Here is a 23833-nt window from a genome sequence, read left to right as displayed (position 1 = left end):
ATAAGCGCATTGAAAAAGCTTATCAGTTGAAACTCGAGAGGCCTGAGTACAACAAACTTTGTAAGGTTACAAATTGGTTACGTATGGTTTACCATTATGAATTTAAATTTGCCATCAAGATGTGATTGAAAGTCAATTAAGGCCACTGGGCAATAGAAGTTAAAATCAAAAGCTATTATCATTTATCGGTTTAACTACAATGATTTTTTTTTTTCAAGCCTTTTTGTTTTTGTTGGCATGGTTCACAAAAATGCAAAAATGTCTCTCTCCCATTGCGTGCTATATTTGTATAATTATTAGTTATAATATTACCATGTTCTTTAATCATTCAATCCCGTCAACCAAGTCCTATTAAAATGTGCGTGGCCAGCAATACACCAAACAGCTCTCTGTCGGGTAGGTGTATATTACAATACAACGTTGTCGTCTTTTACGGGAAATATATTTTTTTGATTTTACAAAATCACCTCTATGAAAAAAATTAAATAAATATTGTTGTTGTATTAATCTTTTAATATAGGTATACATTTAAGTATATAGCAATAAGATATGTTATTATATTAAAAAACCAATCATTTGTTATAATAAAAACTAAAAACAAATCATACAATATTCACTATTCACTAAGCTAAGTAACAGCATAAAAACATGCATTCGTCCAAACTAGCGTAAGATAACATTTATGTAACAAAATAACAATAATTTATTGTTATTTTGTTGCATAAGGTACATTAAGTTACATATTAGTATAATTATTATTTTACTCATAGTCAATAAGTACAATGTAACTAGGTTAAACTTAATATCAATACTATCATCTATTATAGATAGTGCTTCGATAGTAAAATTGAATTATAAAGAATATGTAAAGACAGAAAGAGAGCAGGTGTAGTGTTGCGTGACGCGTATACCAACGAACCCGTTGTCAATAAAAGTGCTTATAATATTATTTGTTCGTTTATTTGTATACGTCTGAATTAATCGGCCGACAATATTCAAACAAAAATAAAATTAAGACTTTATAAAAATAATATTACTTCTTGACTAAATAAAAGTCTTTGGATTTGGATATATTTTTTGAATCTCACGCTTTGATTTTCAAATTGATTTCTATATTAGCTCATCATAATATTGTTTATATAAGAAAAAATAAAACTAGTATTGCGAGCTAAATTCTTACGATTCATAAACAATATTATACAAATTAAGTTTTATTTACTAATTATCCATTGTAACATACTAATATTGTACAATCTGTTATAGAACGCTGTGATGAAATATGAAATTGTAATGTTGGTAGTTGATACTTAAATATGCAGACACACGACATGTTCATTGTCAATAAACGAGGAAACTTGGTATCGTCATTTATTATCGTGATTCTTAATATCTTTAGTGATAACCACGATATAGAGAAGATTCTTAAGATAACTTAACAATATTATATTACTTTACAATGAAAATCTTTTCTTCATCATGTTGTACATGCGAAAAAACATACTCCCGACACCCGAGCGAACAGTTTCGCCTCATCAAATATTGATGACATTTCGGAGGGTCCGAACCCCTTGTACCTCCCCCCCCCCCCCATAGATACAGAATTAACGTTCACGAGCGACAATTAATACGCTGAATTATTTCTTATCAAAAAATCGATATCTAAATTTAGTTTAAACAACGTTATGGAGAAGTTATTATGTACGAGTGTAATAGTATGATACATTTCCAAATCATTGTTATAAATTCATAATATTTGAAGAATTCCTACTGGCACTGATCTTTAAACCATGCACTATAAGCTACATATTTGTCTTAAATGTATGTACCAACTATTGTATGTACTATATGTGCGTATTCATATAGTTTTTAATTTGCGTATAAGTCATATTTTGTACCTACTCATGTTTGGTAAAAAGTTCAAGTTTACCATGAAACATAAATACTCTCGAGGAAAATAATGTAGGGTTCGAAATTAAAAATCCCTACAGAAATTGTATTCTGCAATGCCGTTACAAGTCAGGTAAAATATTAAAATTTGAGCTAAATATCCAAATATCATCTGCATAGGTTTATTATTACACTGTAAAAGGTATTTATTTTTAAATCGAAAGAATAGAAAAAACCTATCTTATTTATAATTAAATCCTAATGGGTCACGGAACTATATCAGTTTTTTTTCTCAAAACAACATGATAATATATTTGGCCTGATAGAGCTTTCTCGGGGGGGGGGGGCATTCATCAACTTTGTAATTGATTTATTTTCGTCCCAGCTAAAATAACACAGTCTAAAACTGGTTTGTTTGGCGTTGCTGATTTATTAGACATTACTTCCGGAGATCTTTTCTACAAAAACAACAGATGTTTCCAAGAACCGTATGAACAATAACATGCTATTCCGAACCGTAGTTGCTCTCGCAACAATAATGAATACCTACAGGCTACAAGTTTCCGGTCTGTAGCAATTACGTCCGATTGTATTTGTTTCTACGTATACTAGTTGAAAACGAAACGATTATAACCATTTAAGTGGGACGAGTGTTTGTTTTCCACGCTCAGACGAAATGAAAACATGAACATTTTCTTAGACGACCTTTGCAGTATAATACTTTATGCCCGTCGCCCAGTAATTACAAACGCAAATCAATCACGTGCGTAATATAGGTATGGCGAGCACCACGTGCGACCGCCGTGCCGGCACAGGTAAATAACCTAATATAGTTCATGTCTATATGATAATACGACTCGAATTCGTTTTCAGATTTCCCTCGGGAAAATCGATGGGCTCACGCATTACGTCAACGGCGCGGTATATGTGCACGCCAAATACATTTTATTATATATCATTATATGTACCCGCGGCCGGCGTACTTGCGACTTCCAAGTCCATCGCGTCTATTTCCCGTTTTTGTTTTTTTTTTTTTTTTTTTCCACTACGGGTCCGTGTTATCGTGCCTCAGTAGGTAATAATACACTTCAATGTTCTTTCAAACCGCTCTGCCGGAAAACTACTGTTTTTGAGTCGAGACAGCTCTCTTGTTGGCCACGGGCTATTATTGTTTCTCCGTTTCGACCACTGACTGTATACTTATATACACTAATATACTTGTGTGCAACTGCTAATAAACTGGCAACACGACCCGTTACGTCATCGAACACGCGGCGCTGACAACTGAACACGCGGCGCGGAGTACAGTTTGTTGTTAAACACAATAATACACAGCCTACCGCTCGCCATATGTAACACTTTATACTATTGAGTGACGTCGGCACTTCGGAAACGTTTTTTTTATTATTTTTTCGAGACTTCGGAAATGATGCGTGCGATATAAAAATTATTGTGAATAACGGACACAATAACGCTGTATGGTACTCGGTCCGATATCTAGGCGGTAAAAAATCAAAACGTCCCGCAGTGGACAAATAAAATACGTTCAGACCACGGTGGCGTAATTTGAACTTTTTTTTATTTTTGTTTAGTGTACAGGTGCCAAAAGTTACGCATGGGAATCGACCCTACAACTTCAACTTCTCCGTTTACCGAAAATTATTAATTGAATTTATCTGCAGTATAAAATTTATAGCATTTTTTTTTTTTTAATCATTTGTCAATATTTGAAATATTAAATTGAAATTAATATAAAATTATTGTAACCACGATAATATAACAGGAGATTTATAAGGTTATTCAAAAATAATAAATAAATAATCGCATTCATCATATGATATATTGCTTCACTATTGTTTGAACTTGTAAGATATTTGTATACCTACGTATAGTTATATTATACGATTTCCGTTTATAGTAAGCTTCTAATAATAACTAGTATTTGTATAGCTAAAAACTATGCTATTTACAAAGGACTACAATGTCATTATCAAATACCCAAAACTCAAATGATATAGGTACTAATCATCAGTGAATTCACTCCACACGTTGTTGGGACAATATTAAGTAGTACTAAAAAATATTGTAAATCCAATTAAATATTTCAAAAGATCGACTGACGTGAAGGTGCTAGTCCTAACTCTGGTAAATCACGTTTGAATATGGGCTGTTTGGGGCCCTCCTATATACCTTTGCGGTAAGTATTGTTGTCGCTCCCACGGTCGTGGTGGTCGTGATGATGTCCGATTAATGTGTTTACTACCCATGCTAGTACATTTTCAAACGTCTATTTATAGCTGTATTCGTAGATACGCAGTTGCTTAACTATTCACACGTATTACATCATAAAGTCGACCGTTCTATGGTCACTACGAAAGTCCATGCCGCTCATGTACGTATTTTTCGTTTTTTCCCATTTTTGTATGCCAAGTTGGACTAGTGCAATTACTAGACCCATGGATCCTTTTCCTACTACATATTATATATTACCCGCGCATCGAATCTCTCGGAGATCAGCCATTTTTACCATCTGCGGTTTAGTCTACGTCAGAAATATTATAATTGTAATAATAACTACCTATCTTCCTTCTCGGCGTTACTGGTTCGTCATATGGCAATAGATGATTTCTAATATTATAATAATTATGAGTACAAAGCGAACCGCCAGTACGTAGCAGTACACACCCAAACACACCACCCACACACCAGCACTCACAGAACTTTCTCGGCGAACCTGTCCACTTTGACTTCTTGTTGTGTGTTACACATATATTACCACTGGTCGGTCAGTGAGTTATAGTAGTGAGATGCAACATTTTGGTGACCGGTCTTACGGCCCATTTTGTTCGTTCCCGGCACGCACACACATCGTGCTAAACAATGGCAGAACTAGGATTATTATTTTTTTTTGGGGGGGGGGAGGGCAACATTTTTACAAACAATATTAAATTCATATTTATAAAAACCATTCTAATTATAATCATTAGATTAAAGGATTTTATATTATTATAAATGATATTAAGTCACGCTGGTAAAATTGGCTACTACCTATATAAAATAAGATGTTACAAGCTTTCGATTGACTTATAAATACTAAGGATAAAGTAGTTATGTATTACGTATCAAAACAGATATGATTCAGAAAACTAAATAATAAACTGATAAAATTGTTAATAAAATATGTTTATTTTTTTTAATTTATTGTTACCTGTAGGCCCCTCTGGCCCTCCCCACCCCTTAAATCCACCACTGGTGGTAAATATGAACTAGACACACTTTAAGAATTAAATCACATTAATAAAAGTTAAATATAAATGAATGTTTAATAACGCTAAAACTACTGATTTTGAATAATAAAAAACCTTAGGATTGTATTCATAGTTCATATCCATAACTAATATACAACACACATTTTAATCTATATTAAACAAATTCATGTTTATGAATGATCCAATATCACAAGATGGAAAAAAGGTATCAGTTTTTAAAGTCAAATCGCAAACACATTTAAAACAACAAAATATTAAAATGTTAGTATATATACTAGGTACCTATAATAAATTATATTTAATTTGTTACCGCATTAATGAAATTCAAAAAATTACTGACAGAGAACCACACTATTCGTCCACTATAAATTAATTCATTACAATTCCATAATATTTTTTTTAATTTTTATTCTCTATTTATTTACTTTTTCAATAGGTATCATAGCATAAATCTGGCTTTGCCACTGGCCCTAAGCCCTTGAAGGCTTGAAGGTTATAATACCTGGTAGTGTTATGTTACGGAAATATGACTAGCGGATAATCTTGGACAGCTTGTAAGCAATTGCTTTTCTATAATCAAGTCAACACTGGAGTTGGTTTTGAAAATAATGTATCTAAATATACATTACATATTTTAATTTAAACTTATACTGACAATATAAATCAATTTAAATATTATATATACCTACTTATAAGTTATAGAAGACTATCTTAGCAACATAATACAATTAGTAATATAATATTTCAAAATACTTACAGCGTTTTTGTCATCAGTCTAAATCTACACAGTTGGCATTCAATTGTATTATATTATTCAGTCTTCTAATTCTATAAAAATATAACTTATATAATGTCTACTACCTATCAATAACTTTTTTTCTGATAAATAATTTGTGGTGGAAGTATGAAATATGAATATTCAAATACAGACAAAATAATAAAATACTTTTCTGTGACAACTAAACCTAAAATACGCATTGCCCTCCCATTAAATCACACTAATGCATTATAATGTACCATTGTTTGAAAGTAATTTTCATGAAATATTAACCGAGAAGACTTTTGACATTTTTATCCCAAGAGTTATGAATGAAGAGTTAACTTTAAAGGTAAATTGATAAAATGAATAATTGATAAAACAAATATTTAACAATTAAATAAATAAACAAATCAATTTATTTTTGTTCGAAGTTTTCCGGGTATAAAACTAAAATTATAATCTTTCACTTTAGTTTCATCGTGGTTTTAAGTTCAGAATAATCGGTTTTACAATGCGCAGTGAAAAAAAATAATTACTAATAAAACAATTTTTGTTTAGTTACATATTTTATTTTAATTTAATTGAAAACAAAATAAAATGATCTTAGTATTTCAACCAATGGATTATTATCAACAAATAAATGCAATATTTTAAATTCCATATAAACAATTTTTATTGAGTAGTCATTGTAAATGACTCATTGACATTTTCAATTGTTTTTTAATCAACTAAATGTTAAGGAATTAAAATATAAAAGTGTAGGTAATATTTTATTAATCGATCTATATTATACCCTATCCCATCCCTATTCTCTCATATCAAATTTAGCCACTCGTACAATTCCTGGGTATCCACTGTGACTGTAAAGAAACTAGTGTAAATATCTTTTTAATGAATACAATGTAATTAATAAATATATGAGAATGGGAAAAATATAATAAAATCAAAAGGTAGTGCTATCACTGACTTCTTTCCTCGTGTTTTTTTTTTATGTTTATAATTTATAACATATTCTTCTTGTGCCCTAGGCCCAAACTGTGTATTTCTTTAAAAAAAATCTTAATTTTAATAAACTATTTTAATTGAAATTAATTTGCTAACTTACATCAAGTTAAAATGAGTATACTTTCATCCATTTTTTTTATTATTACCTTAATAACTTATACTACGAATATACGATTTACTGATTAAGCTTTAATAACATTCCAGGGAAAAATTGTGCATTACGTTATTGAATTGTTTGCAGGAAAAACGTTTTAAACTTTTGAATAATGTTTTTTAAATATAATATTTTTTTTATTAAACTGGTGAAACCGAGTATAATATACTATATTATACATTATACCATTTATACGTTTAGAAGTATATTTACCAGTAAATAGTAATGTGTAAGCTTGTTCTGTTCATCAGTTAACCACTTATTGCATAAAACTGTATTATTATTACAGGTAAAATATATAATATATAACTATGCGCTCCCGAAAACTTTATAGGTACATCCGGTTATGAACTCCCATCTCTCATACACACCCCCCAACGTTCAGATCTAAATCTAAAATGTATAGAATATTGTGTATTACTAAGTGTACTATAAAACTACCTTATCATAGATTAAATATACTCGCATGTCTCGTTCTTTTAAAAATCTGTAAAAAACATTGACAATTTAAGAAAAATTGAAGTAGACTTACTATGGTTATTTTGTATAATTGTCATTGAGAAGACAAGACAAATAGAATTATTATGACTAGTTAAATTCAATATTTTACTGACTTGGCGTAATTTACAACAATATTTACCAAATGTATGCTGTATATAATACATTATAATTATAATGTACACTATTTGAATTCGATGTGCTTCATTGCAGCGTTTATATTTTATGTTCTATATTATTGTAACCCGAAAATGAACCACGACAGTGGTGTAGCCATATTGCCTATCCATATCGCCGTGTTACTATAATTTTATTATTAAAATCATGTTAAAAATAATAATATCTAACAAGTAACAACCATAGCAACGATAATTATATTATGTGTAATGTGTATGTAGTATTAATTGTAGTGATGTTTGTTTCAATTGTACATTATTATGATGGTAGATACTAAAAAGTAAAACAATGAAATGTCAAAAAAAAATATTGTTTATAATTAAACAGAATAATATGAGTACCCATACTTGAATTATTACATACTAAAAAGTAAAATTATATTATATAGGTAATATCATAAAACAAAATTTCATTTATTCGTATTTAATATTTTAGTTGTTAATTTTCTACTCACGTTAGTCCTAATTTCCAAATTTAATATATTATTAATTATTATGATTAACATAACCGTTTTTCTGCAATATAGAATATTATTATAAAACTGATAATATATTTTAATTACTAAACGATGTATCGGATATCAATATATCATATAACGGCTTGTCGCCCGACTGCAGGCATGGCACTAATAGATGGCAGTAAGGCACCCTCTATAAAATGGTCCAGTCACTCATTGAAAAATGTAACAGAACATAAGAGTTAAAGTATTAGTTTTATCAATTATTATTTTTAAATAATGATAATTGTTTTTTATAGTTTTAACAAAATGTTTTTTATGATTTGTAAAAAAGAGTAAATATTTTTTTCATTTATTATTACATTTATTAAATACAAAGTATTAAAAATTGAATGGAAATAAAAATAGTTAGCCCAAAACATCGGCAAAAATTCTAGTCAGTCAAATTCATCATTCAATACTTTTTTTTTTTTTATTAAACATAAGACATTTTTAGCCATAGGCTTATAATCTATACCTAGTGATATATGACAAATTACATATTAAGTTTTAGCAGATTAACGTAATAATTGAGAAAAAAAAATAGAAATATTTTCATAAGTACTAAGGATAGTATTAACAATTGATAATTTTAGTTAACAGAAGTAACAGCGAGCTTACAATAATATACTAATATTTACATATTTGTATGATGCGTGTTTTTTTTAAGGAGTGGGAGAGATGGGGAGTGTGATTTTGTTTATTAGGCATGTTAGAGCAGCTAGGAGGGGGTTTAAGACTAGTTTTAACTCGTTAAGGAAATTAGTGACGATTTGCAGAGGTTTATCGGATGATGGAGTGTTCGCTGTGGCTTCGGCATATGAGGGTTTTCCTTTTGGGTTTGAGCTTAGCACGTCATGTCTACTTCTGCGAGGTCAGCATGTGTTTGAATGTGTTGGTGAATTGTTTTTGTCATTCCGGTTTTGGATTTGATGTGACTTAATATTTTTTTAAAGGTTTGGCATCCTTTAATAATCCTATAATTGACGGTGTGGTTTCCCCCACAGTTTGCATATTTTGCTGGTTCCTCCAGTTTTTTGTGCAATTATAGGTGTAATGTTCAGCTCTACATTTCACGCATCGCGGTTTGTGGTAGCATTAGTTGTGTGTGTGCCCATACTTTTGGCAATGATGGCATTGGGGAGGGCCAAGTTTTTGCTTTGTGTATTCGAATTTTACAATTGAGTTTAATATTTTGGTGATTTTGAATATTTCACGATTATTGGTGTTGTGAACTAGGCTGATGTTAAATAGTGGAAGTGGCAATTTGTTCGTACGGTGTGTTATATTTATAATGCTGATTACTTTGTGCCCGAGGTCACTTAGACAGTTTACGATATCTGTGGTATAGGAGTCGAATGGTGGAGGTGGCGTACTACGACACGGAATGGTTGGGAGGAACGGGGGAGATAAGAGTGGTATTCTTGTTCGGTTTCTATTAGATAAGACTTAATAGTCATGATGGTGGCCTGTGTGTTTAGTCGTATGATAATATTAGATCTGATCGCTTTACTTGTGAACCCCTCTGGGCCCACCATGCGAGTTAGGTCTATGTTTAATGCACCATAATCGGTCACATCTGTTAGAACGATGTTCGGAAGTTTAATATTATCTTGTTTTGGTGAGGTTTCGCCAGATTGTGTGACGAGTTTAGTTTCATTTGTGACGAAGACGTTGTCTTGTTGATCCGTTGCCAAGGCTTCGAAACGATTTGGCGAGACGAAAAATTTACTTTTTTTTATCCGCATGGTCTGGTGAGTTAGTGGAAGTCGATGATAGAGCCCTCTTTGGTGGTTTTTCTATCGTTTTCTTTTTTTGAATTATGTTCTTGTTTACAATGACAATTGGTGAGACAGTATTTGGATTTAGATATACCATTGGAGCGTTTTAACGACACAATTAAGAGTAACTTGTTGATGCGATAAGCATCGTATAATACGCACGTATTATCGCTATGGCTGTCTGAGCCGACTGAATTTAATACTAAATACAATAATTTAAAAAAAAAATTATATTTATAAAACAAAAGTTCAAAAGTGTGGCTCAGCGCGGTGCAGTGGCTAAAATCAATCACGCGACGTGATCGAAAGTAAGCAGCGGTTGCTGCCACTAGTTCTCGGATGGGTGACCACCCGGTTTCGTAGTGTTCAAAAACCTTGTCACACGTACACTTGTTCCTAACCAACTGTCCCAACCCTACTGTACCAACCCTACAGGCTAATGACCACAGTCGTCGAAGCCTTAAAACCTAATTTTTTTTTATTAGAAAACAAGAATATATAGGTACAATCTGTAATAATTTATACAATGGGTAATATGGGGGGTACAAGTATACAAGACGGGATGGCATGATAGATGGGGGGGGGGGGGGTCCAATGACCCTACTTCAAAAAAGCTAATTAAAAAAAAAAAAGTTATAAGTAGTATAACCATTCAGTCATAAAGGTGTATTTTATAAAAGTAAAAATAAAATTATTAAATGTTTACATCATTGTTAATAATGTAGCCGTTTTTAAAGTCTGTGTTAAAATATTTCCTTATTTACATAAAAAAAAAACATTATAGGTATTATTATAGATCTATTATTATTAAAATATTGTTGATTTACCAAAAGTCCATACATATTATCTATTGAGAACTATATAACATAAAAGCTAGGTACTGATAGTGTTATAAAAAGTTAAATGTGTGCTAGCGAAAATAATTTAAATAATTTATCCGAGTAATCACTGTAGTGTTTGAAAAAATGTCTAGCGCCTTGCCTGCCCCATTACAGATTTGATGGCCATTCAACTATAGTGCCCGGAGATCGCTACATATAGATGAGGTAAGGCACGGTCGAATAAAATTGGGTACCACCCGGTACCAGTGCTACCATACCGGCCACCGTCGCGGACGAACATCCGCGGCATCCGTTACTCCTACGGCTGTCAATCGTTGGACCAGACCATTCGGCGTGGCGAGTTGGATTTTTTCCGAATGGTATGTACAGTGATGAGTGATGACTATTGTATATGTGTATAAGAATCGAGGCAATTGCCAATTGCGTACACCGTCGTTATCGGGGTAAATATTGGTTAACCGGGTCACGCTGTGTAGTACAACTTATATTCTTCGCAATTCGCATATTAAAAGCGGAATTACGTCATATAATAGTACACATAAAATATAATCCCTATAGCCCTACTAATATTATAAATGTGAAAGTAACTCTGTCTGTATGTAACGCTTTCGCGCCTAAGCCACTGAACCGAATTTGATGATATTTGGTACAAGGATATAGACTAATCTAAACCTTGGAGAAAGACATTGGCTACCTTTTGACGCGAAAAAATGCCTGGAGTGGTTATATTCGACACTGTCATAAAATTTAGGTGTGTAATAAAAAAAAATAATAATAATAATGTTTATCCGTCGCTAAGGAAATTACACGTTGTAGCTAATTTGCTATGTCGTCGGTGTATAAGACGGAGACAACACATGCGAGGCGAGTCCTCTTAAAATAATTTATTTTACTATTAATTGTAAAACAATAGGTTGAATTCGTGTTTGCCAAATCATTACATTTAATTTTTAAATTACAACAAAATATCTAAAATTGTTTATCTTCTTTCTTTACCATCAAATGTTGTCCTAATTTGAACGTAAAATATCTATAAAAAAAAGTATATTATATAGGTATTATATATTTTAGATTTTGCGGTTACAGTATGAACAATTAAGAGAAATCTTGTTATACATTTTCAATCCCTAGTCATACAATTTTAATATTTTATAAATCTTTAACTACAAAATAATTAGCAAATTTTCGTAACTGATGAATCTTATTAACATTTTAACTTCAAATGCTTATAAGTTATAAACAAAAATCAGGCCTATGGGCTGTTCAATATTTTCAAACTACTATGTACTATAAAAACTTTTGAGGGCCTTGATTTAAATTTTCAAATGTAAGAATAAATAGAAATTTCATGAGGAATCATTGGTTGTTTACGGGTGAATATACAAATGTCGAAATGATTTACGTTTTGAACTTCAAACGCTCATAATGAATTAATAAATCTGACTTTCCAGTAAACTTTTTTGTTGTTGTGAAAGGTAGGTAAACCTACGAGGAATCTTGAATTACATTTTTGAATCTAAGATGTAAATAATACTATTATTTTAGGATTAATATAATTGTGAAAACTGAACATAATTAATGTTTATAAATAAATAAGTTGGCTCTTTTCCCTTGATTCGACGAATACATTGTAAACAAGTGTATTTGTAATATTATGTGTATAAGCGGTCAACCGATTACGTGTCGCATTGCAGACACTGGAACTGAATAAACGTTTGTCTATAATATTATAATAGTATGATGAACGACGAATTTAAATTCCACACGGCCGTGCCCCTTCTTCCCGGTCACCACAATACCAATTATACCACGACTCCTACGATCTGCGCTGCGCTTCCTACCAGCAACTCGCCATAAAGATGGTGACATTGTGTGTGCGTCACCATGGCCATAACAATTTAGCCATGTACGTCACATACCGACGAGTGACGAGTATCATAATATACGATTGTATTGTGATGTCGTCGTCGTTGCAAACTATAGCCGGAAGAGATATGACGCACCGGTTCGTGTGACCATAACCCCCACCACTATTCGACCACAAAGGCATATAGTGTGGCTGTGTGGTATAATATAACATAATATTGCGCACGGTTTTTGTTCGGTGACCGACCGCGAGACATTAACTACAATTAATTTGTTTTGACTGCCCCTCTGCCACCACCGAACAATGATTTCATTACTTAGGTACCTCTAAATGGTGTCACGCCATAATATTTTAGTAGTGGTTATAGTTTTCCGAACACCAGCAACTATCTGTTAACAAATTGTTCGCATACTGCAACGGTTAGTGATAAACTGATAAAATATCACAACCATAACGTACGTTACTATACCAACTACACTTTATCTTATGTAAATTTTATTAATCGACGTCAGAATTTCAATTGACCAAAGGTCATATTGTATTATGACAACTACGAAACACATATTATCAAATAATATATAATCCGCACGTCATAAATACTCATACCAATAAATAATAATTAATAATGACGCGATGATAATTATTGTCATTTGAATAAATATACAAAATCATTGATTATACATTAAATAATCCTCATAATCTCTTTAGACATTAATCACTTATCTATAAGCGATGATAATAGTTCATCGATTTGGGTAACGCGATACAAACAATAAAACTCAAAAGCCAGTTAAAAATAAATATTTTATTTAACCAATGTGACATCAAGATGATCCATAAACATCTAGAACATTATTATATAAAGTAATTCTAGACTCGTCTATTTTATTAAGTTAATTGAACAACCATTTGAAACTTTAAACATTGCACCTGCAGTTTACAACAATTATTAAAGAGGTTGACAATATATTATAATATAGGTATAAGTCTTTTTATCTAAACATATCATTTTGATTGTATAAATAATTATCATTATCTGCATGTCATATTATTCTTCATAATTTCAAAGCAGAGAAGAGTTCAACATCCATAAGCAATTGAAAGTACAATTTTGACTATACAATTATTTTGTACTTTTGAAAGTCCAAAGACATAAAAAAGGTCTTGAGGCATTTGAGTTGTTGTTCACTTAACATTGTATTAAAATTAATTGGTCTACAAATCAGTAATTATAAAAAAAATAGAAATACAATTAAGCGTAAAAAAAGTTAGTTTAAAAAAATATCGGTTAGGTCTACTTTTAAAATTATTTTCGGCAGACAACAATTTACCTATTTCCGTAAATGGATACAATTTTTAATTTTTGGTTTATTAGCCTACCTACACATAATGTGGTAAAATATTATTTTCATATTATGGCTGGATTTAATTTAAACGTTAATAATAATTAATATGTATCTTAATAATATTATTAATCATCAAATAAGTAACTGGTGTTACAAGTGAATATTATGTTCAAGAAAAAATATATTATATTAATCAACATAAAATGATACATAAAGAGGATTGACAAAAGAACAAAAAAAAATAAAAATAAATTGGGTCGTTATTATAATAATCAAAAACAACCACAATTAATTATGGCGTATAAAAAACCTATTTATTTATTATTCAATGAATGCACATATTTTCTTGTAAAATATAAAATAAATTATTTATATATATATATTTATAGATTAGTAAAAACAAAATAATTATTATTTCATTATTGTATCCATGCTAAATCATGATTTAAATTGTTTTATCTTAAATATTTTTATGACATAATTGTCGCACCTGTTTATTTATCCGCAGCCTTACAATATAACACACTTCCTCTTCTTAACTGGTTCAGGAGGCTCTAAAGCTGCAAGAATAGCTTCATCAAATACATTTTTTAGTCCTTTCTGTAAATAATAGAAGATAAGTATTAAAGCTATTGAAATAATCTTAATTGTGTCATATAGGAACGAATACTAAATGATAAATTACAATAATGCATCAGACACTGCATAGATATAATTTTATTTACAACTTAAATATTAGTACAAAAGAAATTAAATTTCGGACTTGTTTTTCTATCATTAATGACGAAATACCATAAACACACGTGTCTAGATTTATTCTAATCAAATATTTTCATGTAAAAAAAATTGTTATTGATTAAGTTTACCACGACTAATAGATTCTGAGATTTTTAAGAAACTTCATAAGCATTCTGCCATTGGCTATGTTGTGTTAGCTGTAAATGGTTATTAGATAAGGTTTATGGGTATAGTTAACGTACAGGAAACTATTTAATGCACTAGTATGCACATATCAAAATCTAATCATCTATTTTTATTCTAAAATGTTGTTTTATTATCCATTCAAATGGACTATTCTTATTTCAATAGTATCTATGCAACAATGCTTACTATAAATTTTCATTTTACTACTCCATAATATTAACGAGGGAATGACAAAAGCAAAACTTAAAAATATTTTGGTTAATTAAAATTGATAGTTTTCTACCACTTTTATTACAGTTCAAAGCCTCAAAAGATAAAATAAAAACTGTGATATGGTGATTTCTCGGGTCATTTCCTTATGTGTTATAGAGAAAATAAATGCTTTTTCAGGATAATTTGAGATAAGGCCAGTAGAGTAGCCAGGATAATCAAATGGGGGGAGGGGGGGATTAAGTATAAATTAAACCAAGTTTTTTTAACAGTTTTCGTATATAAATACATTTATTATGGGAAAAAATGGCAACGGAGAGGGGGGTTTAAACACCCAAATCCCCTGGCTACACCACTGGATAGTGATGTGTACAGTTAGTACAGATTTGTTAAACAAATTGATATGTAGAAATAACATTATATTTCAAACATATCATAGAAGTATATATATTAGCTAATATTTAATTATCTCAAAGTTACAGACAACAATTCAATGAGTTTTAACTATATAAAATAGATCTCATAGAAAATTAATTATGCCAAAATTTAACTAATAAGTATAGTTATTAGCTTATTCTAATAATATTGAATTTTAATATTCCCAGTTTTTACGTAATTCCATCTTAATCATAGATAATTAATGTACCTACCAGAAAATATTTAAAAAAAACATTTAAAGTTATAGTGAATTTTTCCTTAACAGACAACTTGAAATATTAAGTTTTTTGAAAACAGGGAGATTTTCACGTTTCTAAAGGAAAACCTCTCAATTCCAGACACTGTAAATATCACTCTTTTAGGGGGGGTTTTTATAATTATTTTTCAAATTGTAATATAAATTAATTGGAATGATTTTAAACAAACTTATAGAAGCCGATTATATGTATTGAATCATATTACATATGGACATTGTACACGCCCCACTTCAATATAAATTTGAATAAGTAATAAATGTTTTTTTACCTATCACAAATAATAATTATTGGCTTTAATAAAAATTGACTTCTAAAAATAGTTAAGAACATATATACATAATCTTAGTCCTAATTCTCAACTGAACCCCTTCAGAATATCAGTCACAATTTTGGTGACAAGGAGTGTCCATTATTCAGAGGTTTCATTGGTATTTCCTTTTACTGTCGATTACATATATTATGGTTAATCTTTTCAAATCAAATTTCAATAAATATCAAAACTCCAATGTACTAACTTGTGTAAGTGCTGAGCATTCAACATATTTTACAGCTTTAAGTTCTTTAGCTAGCTTCTCTCCTTGTTCAGATGATATTGATTTTTGTTTATTTTTGGCTAGTTTCTCTACAGTCGTGGCATCTTCTCTAAGGTCTATTTGTGTGCCAACCAACAGGAATGGTGTTTTTTGACAGTGATGAGTTATCTCTGGAACCCACTGAAAAATACATGTTGGTTATTATCAATAATTAATAACTTAGTTATATTAAGATATTTTTACTTTTTCTTTGACATTTTCAAATGAAGATGGTGAAACCACGGAGAAACAAACAAGAAACACATCAGTTTGTGGATAACTCAAAGGTCTGAGGCGATCATAATCTTCCTGACCTAATATTCATTAAAATACAAGCATAACAATTTAGAGTAAAATACATTGAAAAATTACTATTTCAATGTTAAATGATTATTTTACCTGCTGTATCAAATAAACCTAATGTGTATGGCTCCCCGCCAATCATAACGGTCACTGCATAATTGTCAAAAACCTTAAACAAAATGTACTTATTAACGTAAATAGTTTTTTTAATTAGTATACTTTTGTTACAGTATGGTAACATAATTATCTATATAGGAAATTGAATCATTGTTGGTGGGTGATTTCATATCCAGTCTACTAAATCTATAGAAGAAGATAAACATTGTTTGGGACACATATTTATTTCTATTAAGAATACCTAGATTTTATTATTATGTATGATATTTAAAAAGTATTCATAAAACATAAAAATCAATTTAAAAAAAATGTATTAACAAAAGAGATTAATGTATGAATAAATAATATCAAATCAAACATAACATTAAGATAAAAAGTTTAAAGGTTATATAACCATTGTACATAGTATACTAGTATACATGTTAAAACCCTACTAATAGGTAGGTACTTAGTAGTTTCTTTCTTTTAAATGTTTATTAATCGTATACAATTAATGTATACCTACTAACAATTGTTTGTTTTCATATTATTTATGTACACACATTAATGTATGTTTGCCTCTTAAACAAAAAAAATAATTGGTCAAAAGAAAATAATATTTATAGATTATAATATCTACCCAAATATGAATAATACCGTAGATTGATAGTAAAGTAATGCGCACTTACAGTCGGTACATATTCTGAAGGAAACTTGTTTGTCGTGTACGATATGAGCAGACAAGTTTTACCAACAGCTCCATCACCAACAACCACGCACTTGATGGTCTGCATGTTGCCGCTATGGAAAGACTCCTATGTGTACACTAAAATAAAAAAACGTATATAGTTACGAGACAACGAAACAGGAAGACGTACAGTCGATGACCGATGTGTATACCACAATTACACACACACACACATATTGGACGAGGCGATGATATAAAACGCAGCTAAAGTATCATTATTAATATAATTATAGTGATTTCTCCGGGTAGTTTCAGTTACCTGGTGAGTAAGCAGCACAGAGCACTCGGAAAGTGTTCTCGCTGGTTGTCGCAACTCGCAGCACTCGAATGCTGCTCTGCAGCGGCCTTCGACCCGTGTACCCTGTGAACTAACGCACACTGACCGACGTCGATAGAGAGAAACGACAGAACGCAACCGTGAACGAATAACCGAACGGAAAACAAAAATCAAAACCAAAACACACAACAAAATCACAGAATCGTGTGCGAGACGCACAGGTACTACGCTACATATAATTCGGCTCGGCCGGCGCGTACTGCGGGTGTGGGTGGGGAGGGGACGAAATTAAAAAAAAAAAAAAAAACACTGCGCACGTACAGAAAGACCGCTAAAACGAAGGGAACAGATTTCGCGTACACCTAAAAGCCAGACGATCTTTTATGTAGTACTTTGTACTTATACTGATGTAATGTGTCGTGTGTGACGGAATAACAAAAAATTTCGGGCGTCAACACAGATACACACACAGTGACAGTCTGACACTGACACACGCACACGCGCACGCACGCAAACAATCCGCACACGGATGGAATTCTCGTGCCACGTTGCCGCACTGTGCGGTTTTGGTTGTGCGCCGCCGGCGGACCGGACTGCGCGGAATGAAACGAACGTAGTACGTCTAAACGTATTATAATATATAGGCATAAGGCATAATATTATATAGTAGTATATGCAGTACGAGAACAGTAATGTAGTTGTTGTAGATTAATCTATTCTGTGGTACGAGTTGTACTATATAGTACCCGAGAACCGGAGTCCCAAGTACCGGACAGTTCCCCCAGACGGCAGCGGCGGTCGACGAAGATGATAAGTAATGATGACTGATAAGGAGGGCATACCGTAAACACGATTGAAGGTATACTTAAATGTATGTCTTAATTAATCGTCACCATAAATATAGTATTTGTGTTTAATGCAGCGTTGCATAATTGCACATTAAGCAATATTACAGTGCAACATGTTAGACTTGAACACCTTTAAATATAATATATTATAGTTCGTGAAACGTGTTGTACACATAAACATTATAATACATTTATAAGTTTATAACAATCTAGGTATTATAACTTATAATGTCTATAATGAAGCGTTTACAAATTATGAGCTTTATGCCTTTATACAAGCATTCAATCGCAATTAATGAACACTGAACCATATACTTTATGCATTCAAGTATTCAACTAATTTCTAATGGTCCCTAAAAAATACCATTGGCTATTCTAGGACCTTATCAGAAAGGAATTTTTACACATTGACATAAAAAATATGATTATATTGATATGAACAGCTTGAAAAAATTATCTGGTAGTAACTATACTACCGGATAAAACCTTTGGTTTGAAAATTGATGAATTATTATTTTTTATACTCTCTTAAATCTTATTGATAATTTTAAAAATGTATATGGTCAATTGTATAAGTAGAAGTATAATGGTACTAATACAGAATCCTATATAATATGAGAATTGGAGAGAACAATTATATAATAAACTTGTTCTTAATTTTCTCTCGTTGCAACATATTTTTAATGGTTAAATTAAGATAAAGCTTCTAGAAAATGTCCATTATTTTGTATAGAAGATAGCTTGTATTTGATAGTGTTAAGTCATAACTTAAGCGAAAACCTATCCACTCATAGTTTTTTTTTTATGTTATTGAATTCAAAATAGTAAATAGGTGACACAATTTATTAGTCTATGGTCAATATATCTGTGGCCTATCCATATCCTTATTAACTATATAGAGAATTTAATGAATACAATATAGATGAAAATATTATATAGTATGCACAATGATCCATCAAGCATGCTCATTTTTTTCCTTTTAATTATAAATTGAGAAGCTGTATTATAATCTAATCATCTTTTTCTATTACTCTTTTTTACCATAAAATGTTAGCCTTATGGTTTTTCTACATTTTAATATGCATACAACAAAAAGTAGTTTCCGAGTTATTAAATTGTATTTACTAAAAATAATAGTCAATGGAAATATGTTTAAAAGATATTATGGTGATTATGACGATCAAAATATTACAACTATTTTATATAAAAACTATACCATAAATCACGATTCAAAGATCAGCCATTAATTGGTTGTAATTAATTCATTTAAATCCAAGTATGTGTTAATCAAACACAGAGTTAATCTTTTATGCAGAAAACTTGTAAAAACATTAAATATGGTGACACAATTAATTAAATAAATGATAAAAGAACTTTGGCTGTTAATATTATAGTTTTATCAAATTGTATAATTCTTAATTATAATACTTATACCAATAATGAAGCAATAATAATATGGTTTTATAAATAAATAACAATTATTCCACTGTATTATATTTAATAATATATATAACAATAAAAATATAAAAGTATTGACTATAGGAATATCTATCTTGACTGGTTATGAGTACAATTTACAGTAGCTAGAATGTCTATCTACAAACTTGACATTGCCAATTTAAAAGAACGTTCAACATATCAATATAAGTACTAAGATATTTACAAATACAATTTAGTACATTCCAAATAAATCTACTGCACATAAAGTGTGATGTTATATTATTGTTAAGAATTTATGATACTATCACTTAATATACTTCATTTGTCTAAATTCCATTAAAAACTGACTTATTACTTATGCAATTAATCATATTATGTTTTATTAATGAATAAAGTTTTTCAGTTGTTAAACTGAATGTTAAAAAATGAATCACTAAATAATGAATTTTTTTATTTCACAAATAACAATATATATACAGTATAAAAATATAGTTAATAATTGTACACTTGTTAATTTTTTTTTTAATTTCAACAATTAACTCACCAATCATAATACAAGAATTTTTGATGGTTCACTTATGCGTGTAGTTGCTATATAAAAAAGGGTTGGTAAAGGAATGAGTAACAATAAAGCATAGTCAACTGGTGGATTTTCCAACTGAGTAATGGCAACAATACCAAATCCATGACTGACCCAATGTACAGCTACAATCAGTATGTTTCTTGGCACACATACAGTGTTCACAATCAAATACTTTGCAGACTAGAATTTAAAATAGTATTATTTATTGTTTTAATGAAACAGTTAAAATGTAATACCTGATTTATTTCTGTAGCAAAATGAATCGCACTTGATATTACAGAAACAACAATTACAATATAAGGAAATGTGACATCTAATAAAAAAAATGTACATTAATTTAAATAACACATACTTCAAATAAAATGTTTTAAAATATACTTACAAACAATACCTCCTAGGAATGCGTGAATTATAGCTGCTATAGGGAAAAAATATAATCCAGCATACATAGTTTTCAAATAGGCTCCTCTGTTAAGATTGAAATAAGCAGACAACAATGGACGTATCGTGAGCAAAACAATTATACAAGCCAAATAAAAAATAAAAATCATGGAATACCTGAAAATTGTTTACCAAAAATAAAAATATGTTATAAAGTAATATTTGAATACACATGGGGAATATTATTGAAATTATGTAACATCATTGATAAACAGGTATAATTATTTATAATTGATGGCATAAAATATAAATAAGACATACAATGGATATACAGCTTCTTGAGTACATCGTAATGATTCACCGTAATCTGGTGTTGGATTATACAAAACGGTATACCAATCAGATAGCCATTGTGTACGACATGATCGAATCCATAGTTGACCAATAGGATCAACAATTAGGACTGCTGAAGCCGCTGCAATAAATATTTCCAATATTGCTGATACATTTAGGACAATTTTTGTTTTAGTTTTTTTCTGAGAATTTCCACTGTAATAAAAATGTAATAATTAATTTGGCAGTCAAAATATAAAAGATGAAAATATTAATAAATTAAAACCATCTCTAAAAACAAATTCAAAAATAGATACCTTTTTCCTTTGAATGCCCATAATATTGATGACAAAGAAAGATCTATGTACACGGCATGAAATAATAAAGGCACTGTCGCCATGAATAAGAGGTACATGAAATCATAGGATGAAGGAGAATCTGTGCATTGTTGACAAATATGAAAGGAGTTCACTTTTGTACCCGATGGACACGAACCACAATCACTTGTACGTCTATTACCTAAATCTAGTCGACCGCAATAGTAACCAGGACATCTTGGTTCAAATATTTGGTCAATACTATTATGATTCTAAAATTACAAAATCAAGAACCATAATAATATATTAATGCATATTTGATAAAAAGATCATACATTCTGTTATATTATATAATCATAGATTAACTCACTTCAAAAAGATGCTGGTAATATTCTCCCATTGCAGTAGAGGTAAGTGAGTACAGATTTCATATGATCATGCTGTACCTAAGAGCACAAACATATACAATGTCATTAAAATATATAGGTATATTAAATAGTATAGGCAATATAGTGTTACTTCGTCACAGGGGGGGGGGGGGGAATTATAATATTCATGAAGAAATCATTTAATAGAAAAAAATATTTGTTATAATTTAGGAATGGTAGATATTATACAGGAATAAGTATTTTCTTGAACTAGTATTTACTACTGACCAAAATTATACAAACCAGGATAAAATTAAATTTTAGGAATCATATCTGGAACAATAATAATTCGGGTCTCTAAAATGAGGACTGATATTAAACAGCACCGTATGTTTCAGGACAGATAATAAATAGGAATCATATTTTACCAAAAAATACAGTCCCTGAACTGTTTAATATTCTCCCGATCAATACCCATCCTATAAAATTAGATTCTTACAAGGATTCTTATTAAACATCGGTCCTGATTTTTGCAGTTCCAAGTAATAATATTATCATAATCACTACTGTTCTTAACTTTTTTTTTTTTATTAAAAATATATTACAATCTGTTTACACATAAAACAATAAGTAACAATGATGATAGTGATTAAAGAAGACATGAAATACATGAAGAGGAGACTGTCCAGTGACAGAACCTCAAAATATTCTTAACTTGTAGAATTCCAGAATTTTATTTTACTGATTTATATAATTATATAATATTAGTTTTTATGATTACTATAAAAATATATCATTCCAAAAAAAAATACTATGTAATGCCTACCATTCATAATAACCTTTCCATAATAACATAGTATATAAATACTGGTCCCTGTAATTATTTTCCTGGCTTATATGTAGCCCAACTGGGCAGCAGTCGTGGACTTTTCATTCGCATATAGTATATACCATACAATCAACGAATAAAGTAACCTGAATGTTCCAATAATTTCACAACAGGCTAAAGTACGCGATAGAAGAAGATAGGAAAATGTACATCGTAAATAGTTGTTATTAATATTTATTAGGTAGAGTACTGTTGTTTTAGTTTTTGTTGAAATAAACGATGGCGACTATTTTTTTTTTATAGTCACTGTAACAGTGATTAATGGCTGTCCGGTAATAAGTAATAAGTGTTTTTGGTAAAAAAAAAAAAAAATGCATATACAGTGTAAAAATATGGAATAAAATTGTAAAGTACTCACACCAAGCTTTATCAATTTACAACTTATTAGTAGTGTCAGTCTTGCGGTGCTAACTATTTTGCTGGTTATCAACAAAAATCACCGTTCATCGTAGCTAAAGCTTAACCGCAATTCGATGGCATAGCGCACGCCGCACACATGTCAGTATGTCACCAAAGCGACATTTTCGTAATATTGTTCAGGACCAGGAGAAAGACAATATTATTGTGGTTTCATATCACTTAGATCACATGCACTACAACCACGGTTTAAGATAGTCTATATTAAACCGTGACTACAACACACGTCACCGACCTCTAGCAAACTAAATATATACTATGCACTTACAACAAATTTTGTACACAATATGCAAAAAGTTGTGGAACAATTCTGTTTTAGCAACTTTTCGATTTTTAAAATTTTTTTTTTT

At 30.4% G+C, this 23833-nt stretch overlaps 2 protein-coding genes across 4 annotated transcripts; both read right to left on the bottom strand.

Moving 5' to 3' along the window:
* Positions 1-13521: 13521 nt before the first annotated feature.
* On the bottom strand, positions 13522-18490 carry LOC132942615 (cdc42 homolog). 2 transcript variants are annotated; one of them, XM_061011172.1, is made up of 7 exons: positions 17890-18490; positions 17572-17708; positions 16883-16955; positions 16688-16797; positions 16427-16624; positions 14573-14682; positions 13522-13951 (listed from the first exon to the last, which is right to left on the bottom strand). In XM_061011172.1, the coding sequence occupies exons 2-6, from the start codon at positions 17674-17676 to the stop codon at positions 14593-14595; spliced, it is 576 nt and encodes a 191-aa protein (XP_060867155.1). In that variant the 5' UTR covers positions 17677-17708; positions 17890-18490; the 3' UTR covers positions 13522-13951; positions 14573-14592. The 2 variants fall into 2 exon arrangements, with proteins under 2 accessions (XP_060867155.1, XP_060867154.1); XM_061011171.1 differs by having other exon boundaries at positions 13522-14682; positions 17890-18485.
* Positions 18491-20223: 1733 nt separating this feature from the next.
* LOC132942614 (JNK1/MAPK8-associated membrane protein) lies at positions 20224-23656 on the bottom strand. Of its 2 annotated transcripts, none has more exons than XM_061011169.1 (7): positions 23425-23656; positions 22180-22255; positions 21810-22081; positions 21481-21708; positions 21161-21336; positions 21015-21091; positions 20224-20958 (listed from the first exon to the last, which is right to left on the bottom strand). In XM_061011169.1, the coding sequence occupies exons 2-7, from the start codon at positions 22207-22209 to the stop codon at positions 20743-20745; spliced, it is 999 nt and encodes a 332-aa protein (XP_060867152.1). In that variant the 5' UTR covers positions 22210-22255; positions 23425-23656; the 3' UTR covers positions 20224-20742. The 2 variants fall into 2 exon arrangements, with proteins under 2 accessions (XP_060867152.1, XP_060867153.1); XM_061011170.1 differs by lacking the exon at positions 23425-23656 and adding an exon at positions 23004-23372.
* Between the last annotated feature and the right edge of the window lie 177 nt (positions 23657-23833).

The sequence above is a fragment of the Metopolophium dirhodum genome, chromosome 4, assembly GCF_019925205.1.
Source record: "Metopolophium dirhodum isolate CAU chromosome 4, ASM1992520v1, whole genome shotgun sequence".
Taxonomy (NCBI): Eukaryota; Metazoa; Arthropoda; class Insecta; order Hemiptera; family Aphididae; genus Metopolophium; species Metopolophium dirhodum.
The sequence above is the reverse complement of the archived record's forward strand: the minus strand, read 5'-3'. Positions and strand labels throughout refer to the sequence as shown.

Excerpts from the sequence above, each read along its gene's own strand:
- LOC132942615 (XM_061011172.1), bottom strand. The coding sequence starts at position 17,676 with ATGCAGACCATCAAGTGCGTGGTTGTTGGTGATGGAGCTGTTGGTAAA. Across the intron at positions 16,625-16,687 it reads TTGAAAATGTCAAAGAAAAA|TGGGTTCCAGAGATAACTCA; the intron begins GTAAAAATATCT and ends TGTATTTTTCAG. Across the intron at positions 14,683-16,426 it reads AATGCTCAGCACTTACACAA|AAAGGACTAAAAAATGTATT; the intron begins GTTAGTACATTG and ends TATTATTTACAG.
- LOC132942614 (XM_061011169.1), bottom strand. The coding sequence starts at position 22,209 with ATGGGAGAATATTACCAGCATCTTTTTGAA. Across the intron at positions 22,082-22,179 it reads ATTACCAGCATCTTTTTGAA|AATCATAATAGTATTGACCA; the intron begins GTGAGTTAATCT and ends TTGTAATTTTAG. Across the intron at positions 20,959-21,014 it reads TTGCTACAGAAATAAATCAG|TCTGCAAAGTATTTGATTGT; the intron begins GTATTACATTTT and ends TTTAAATTCTAG.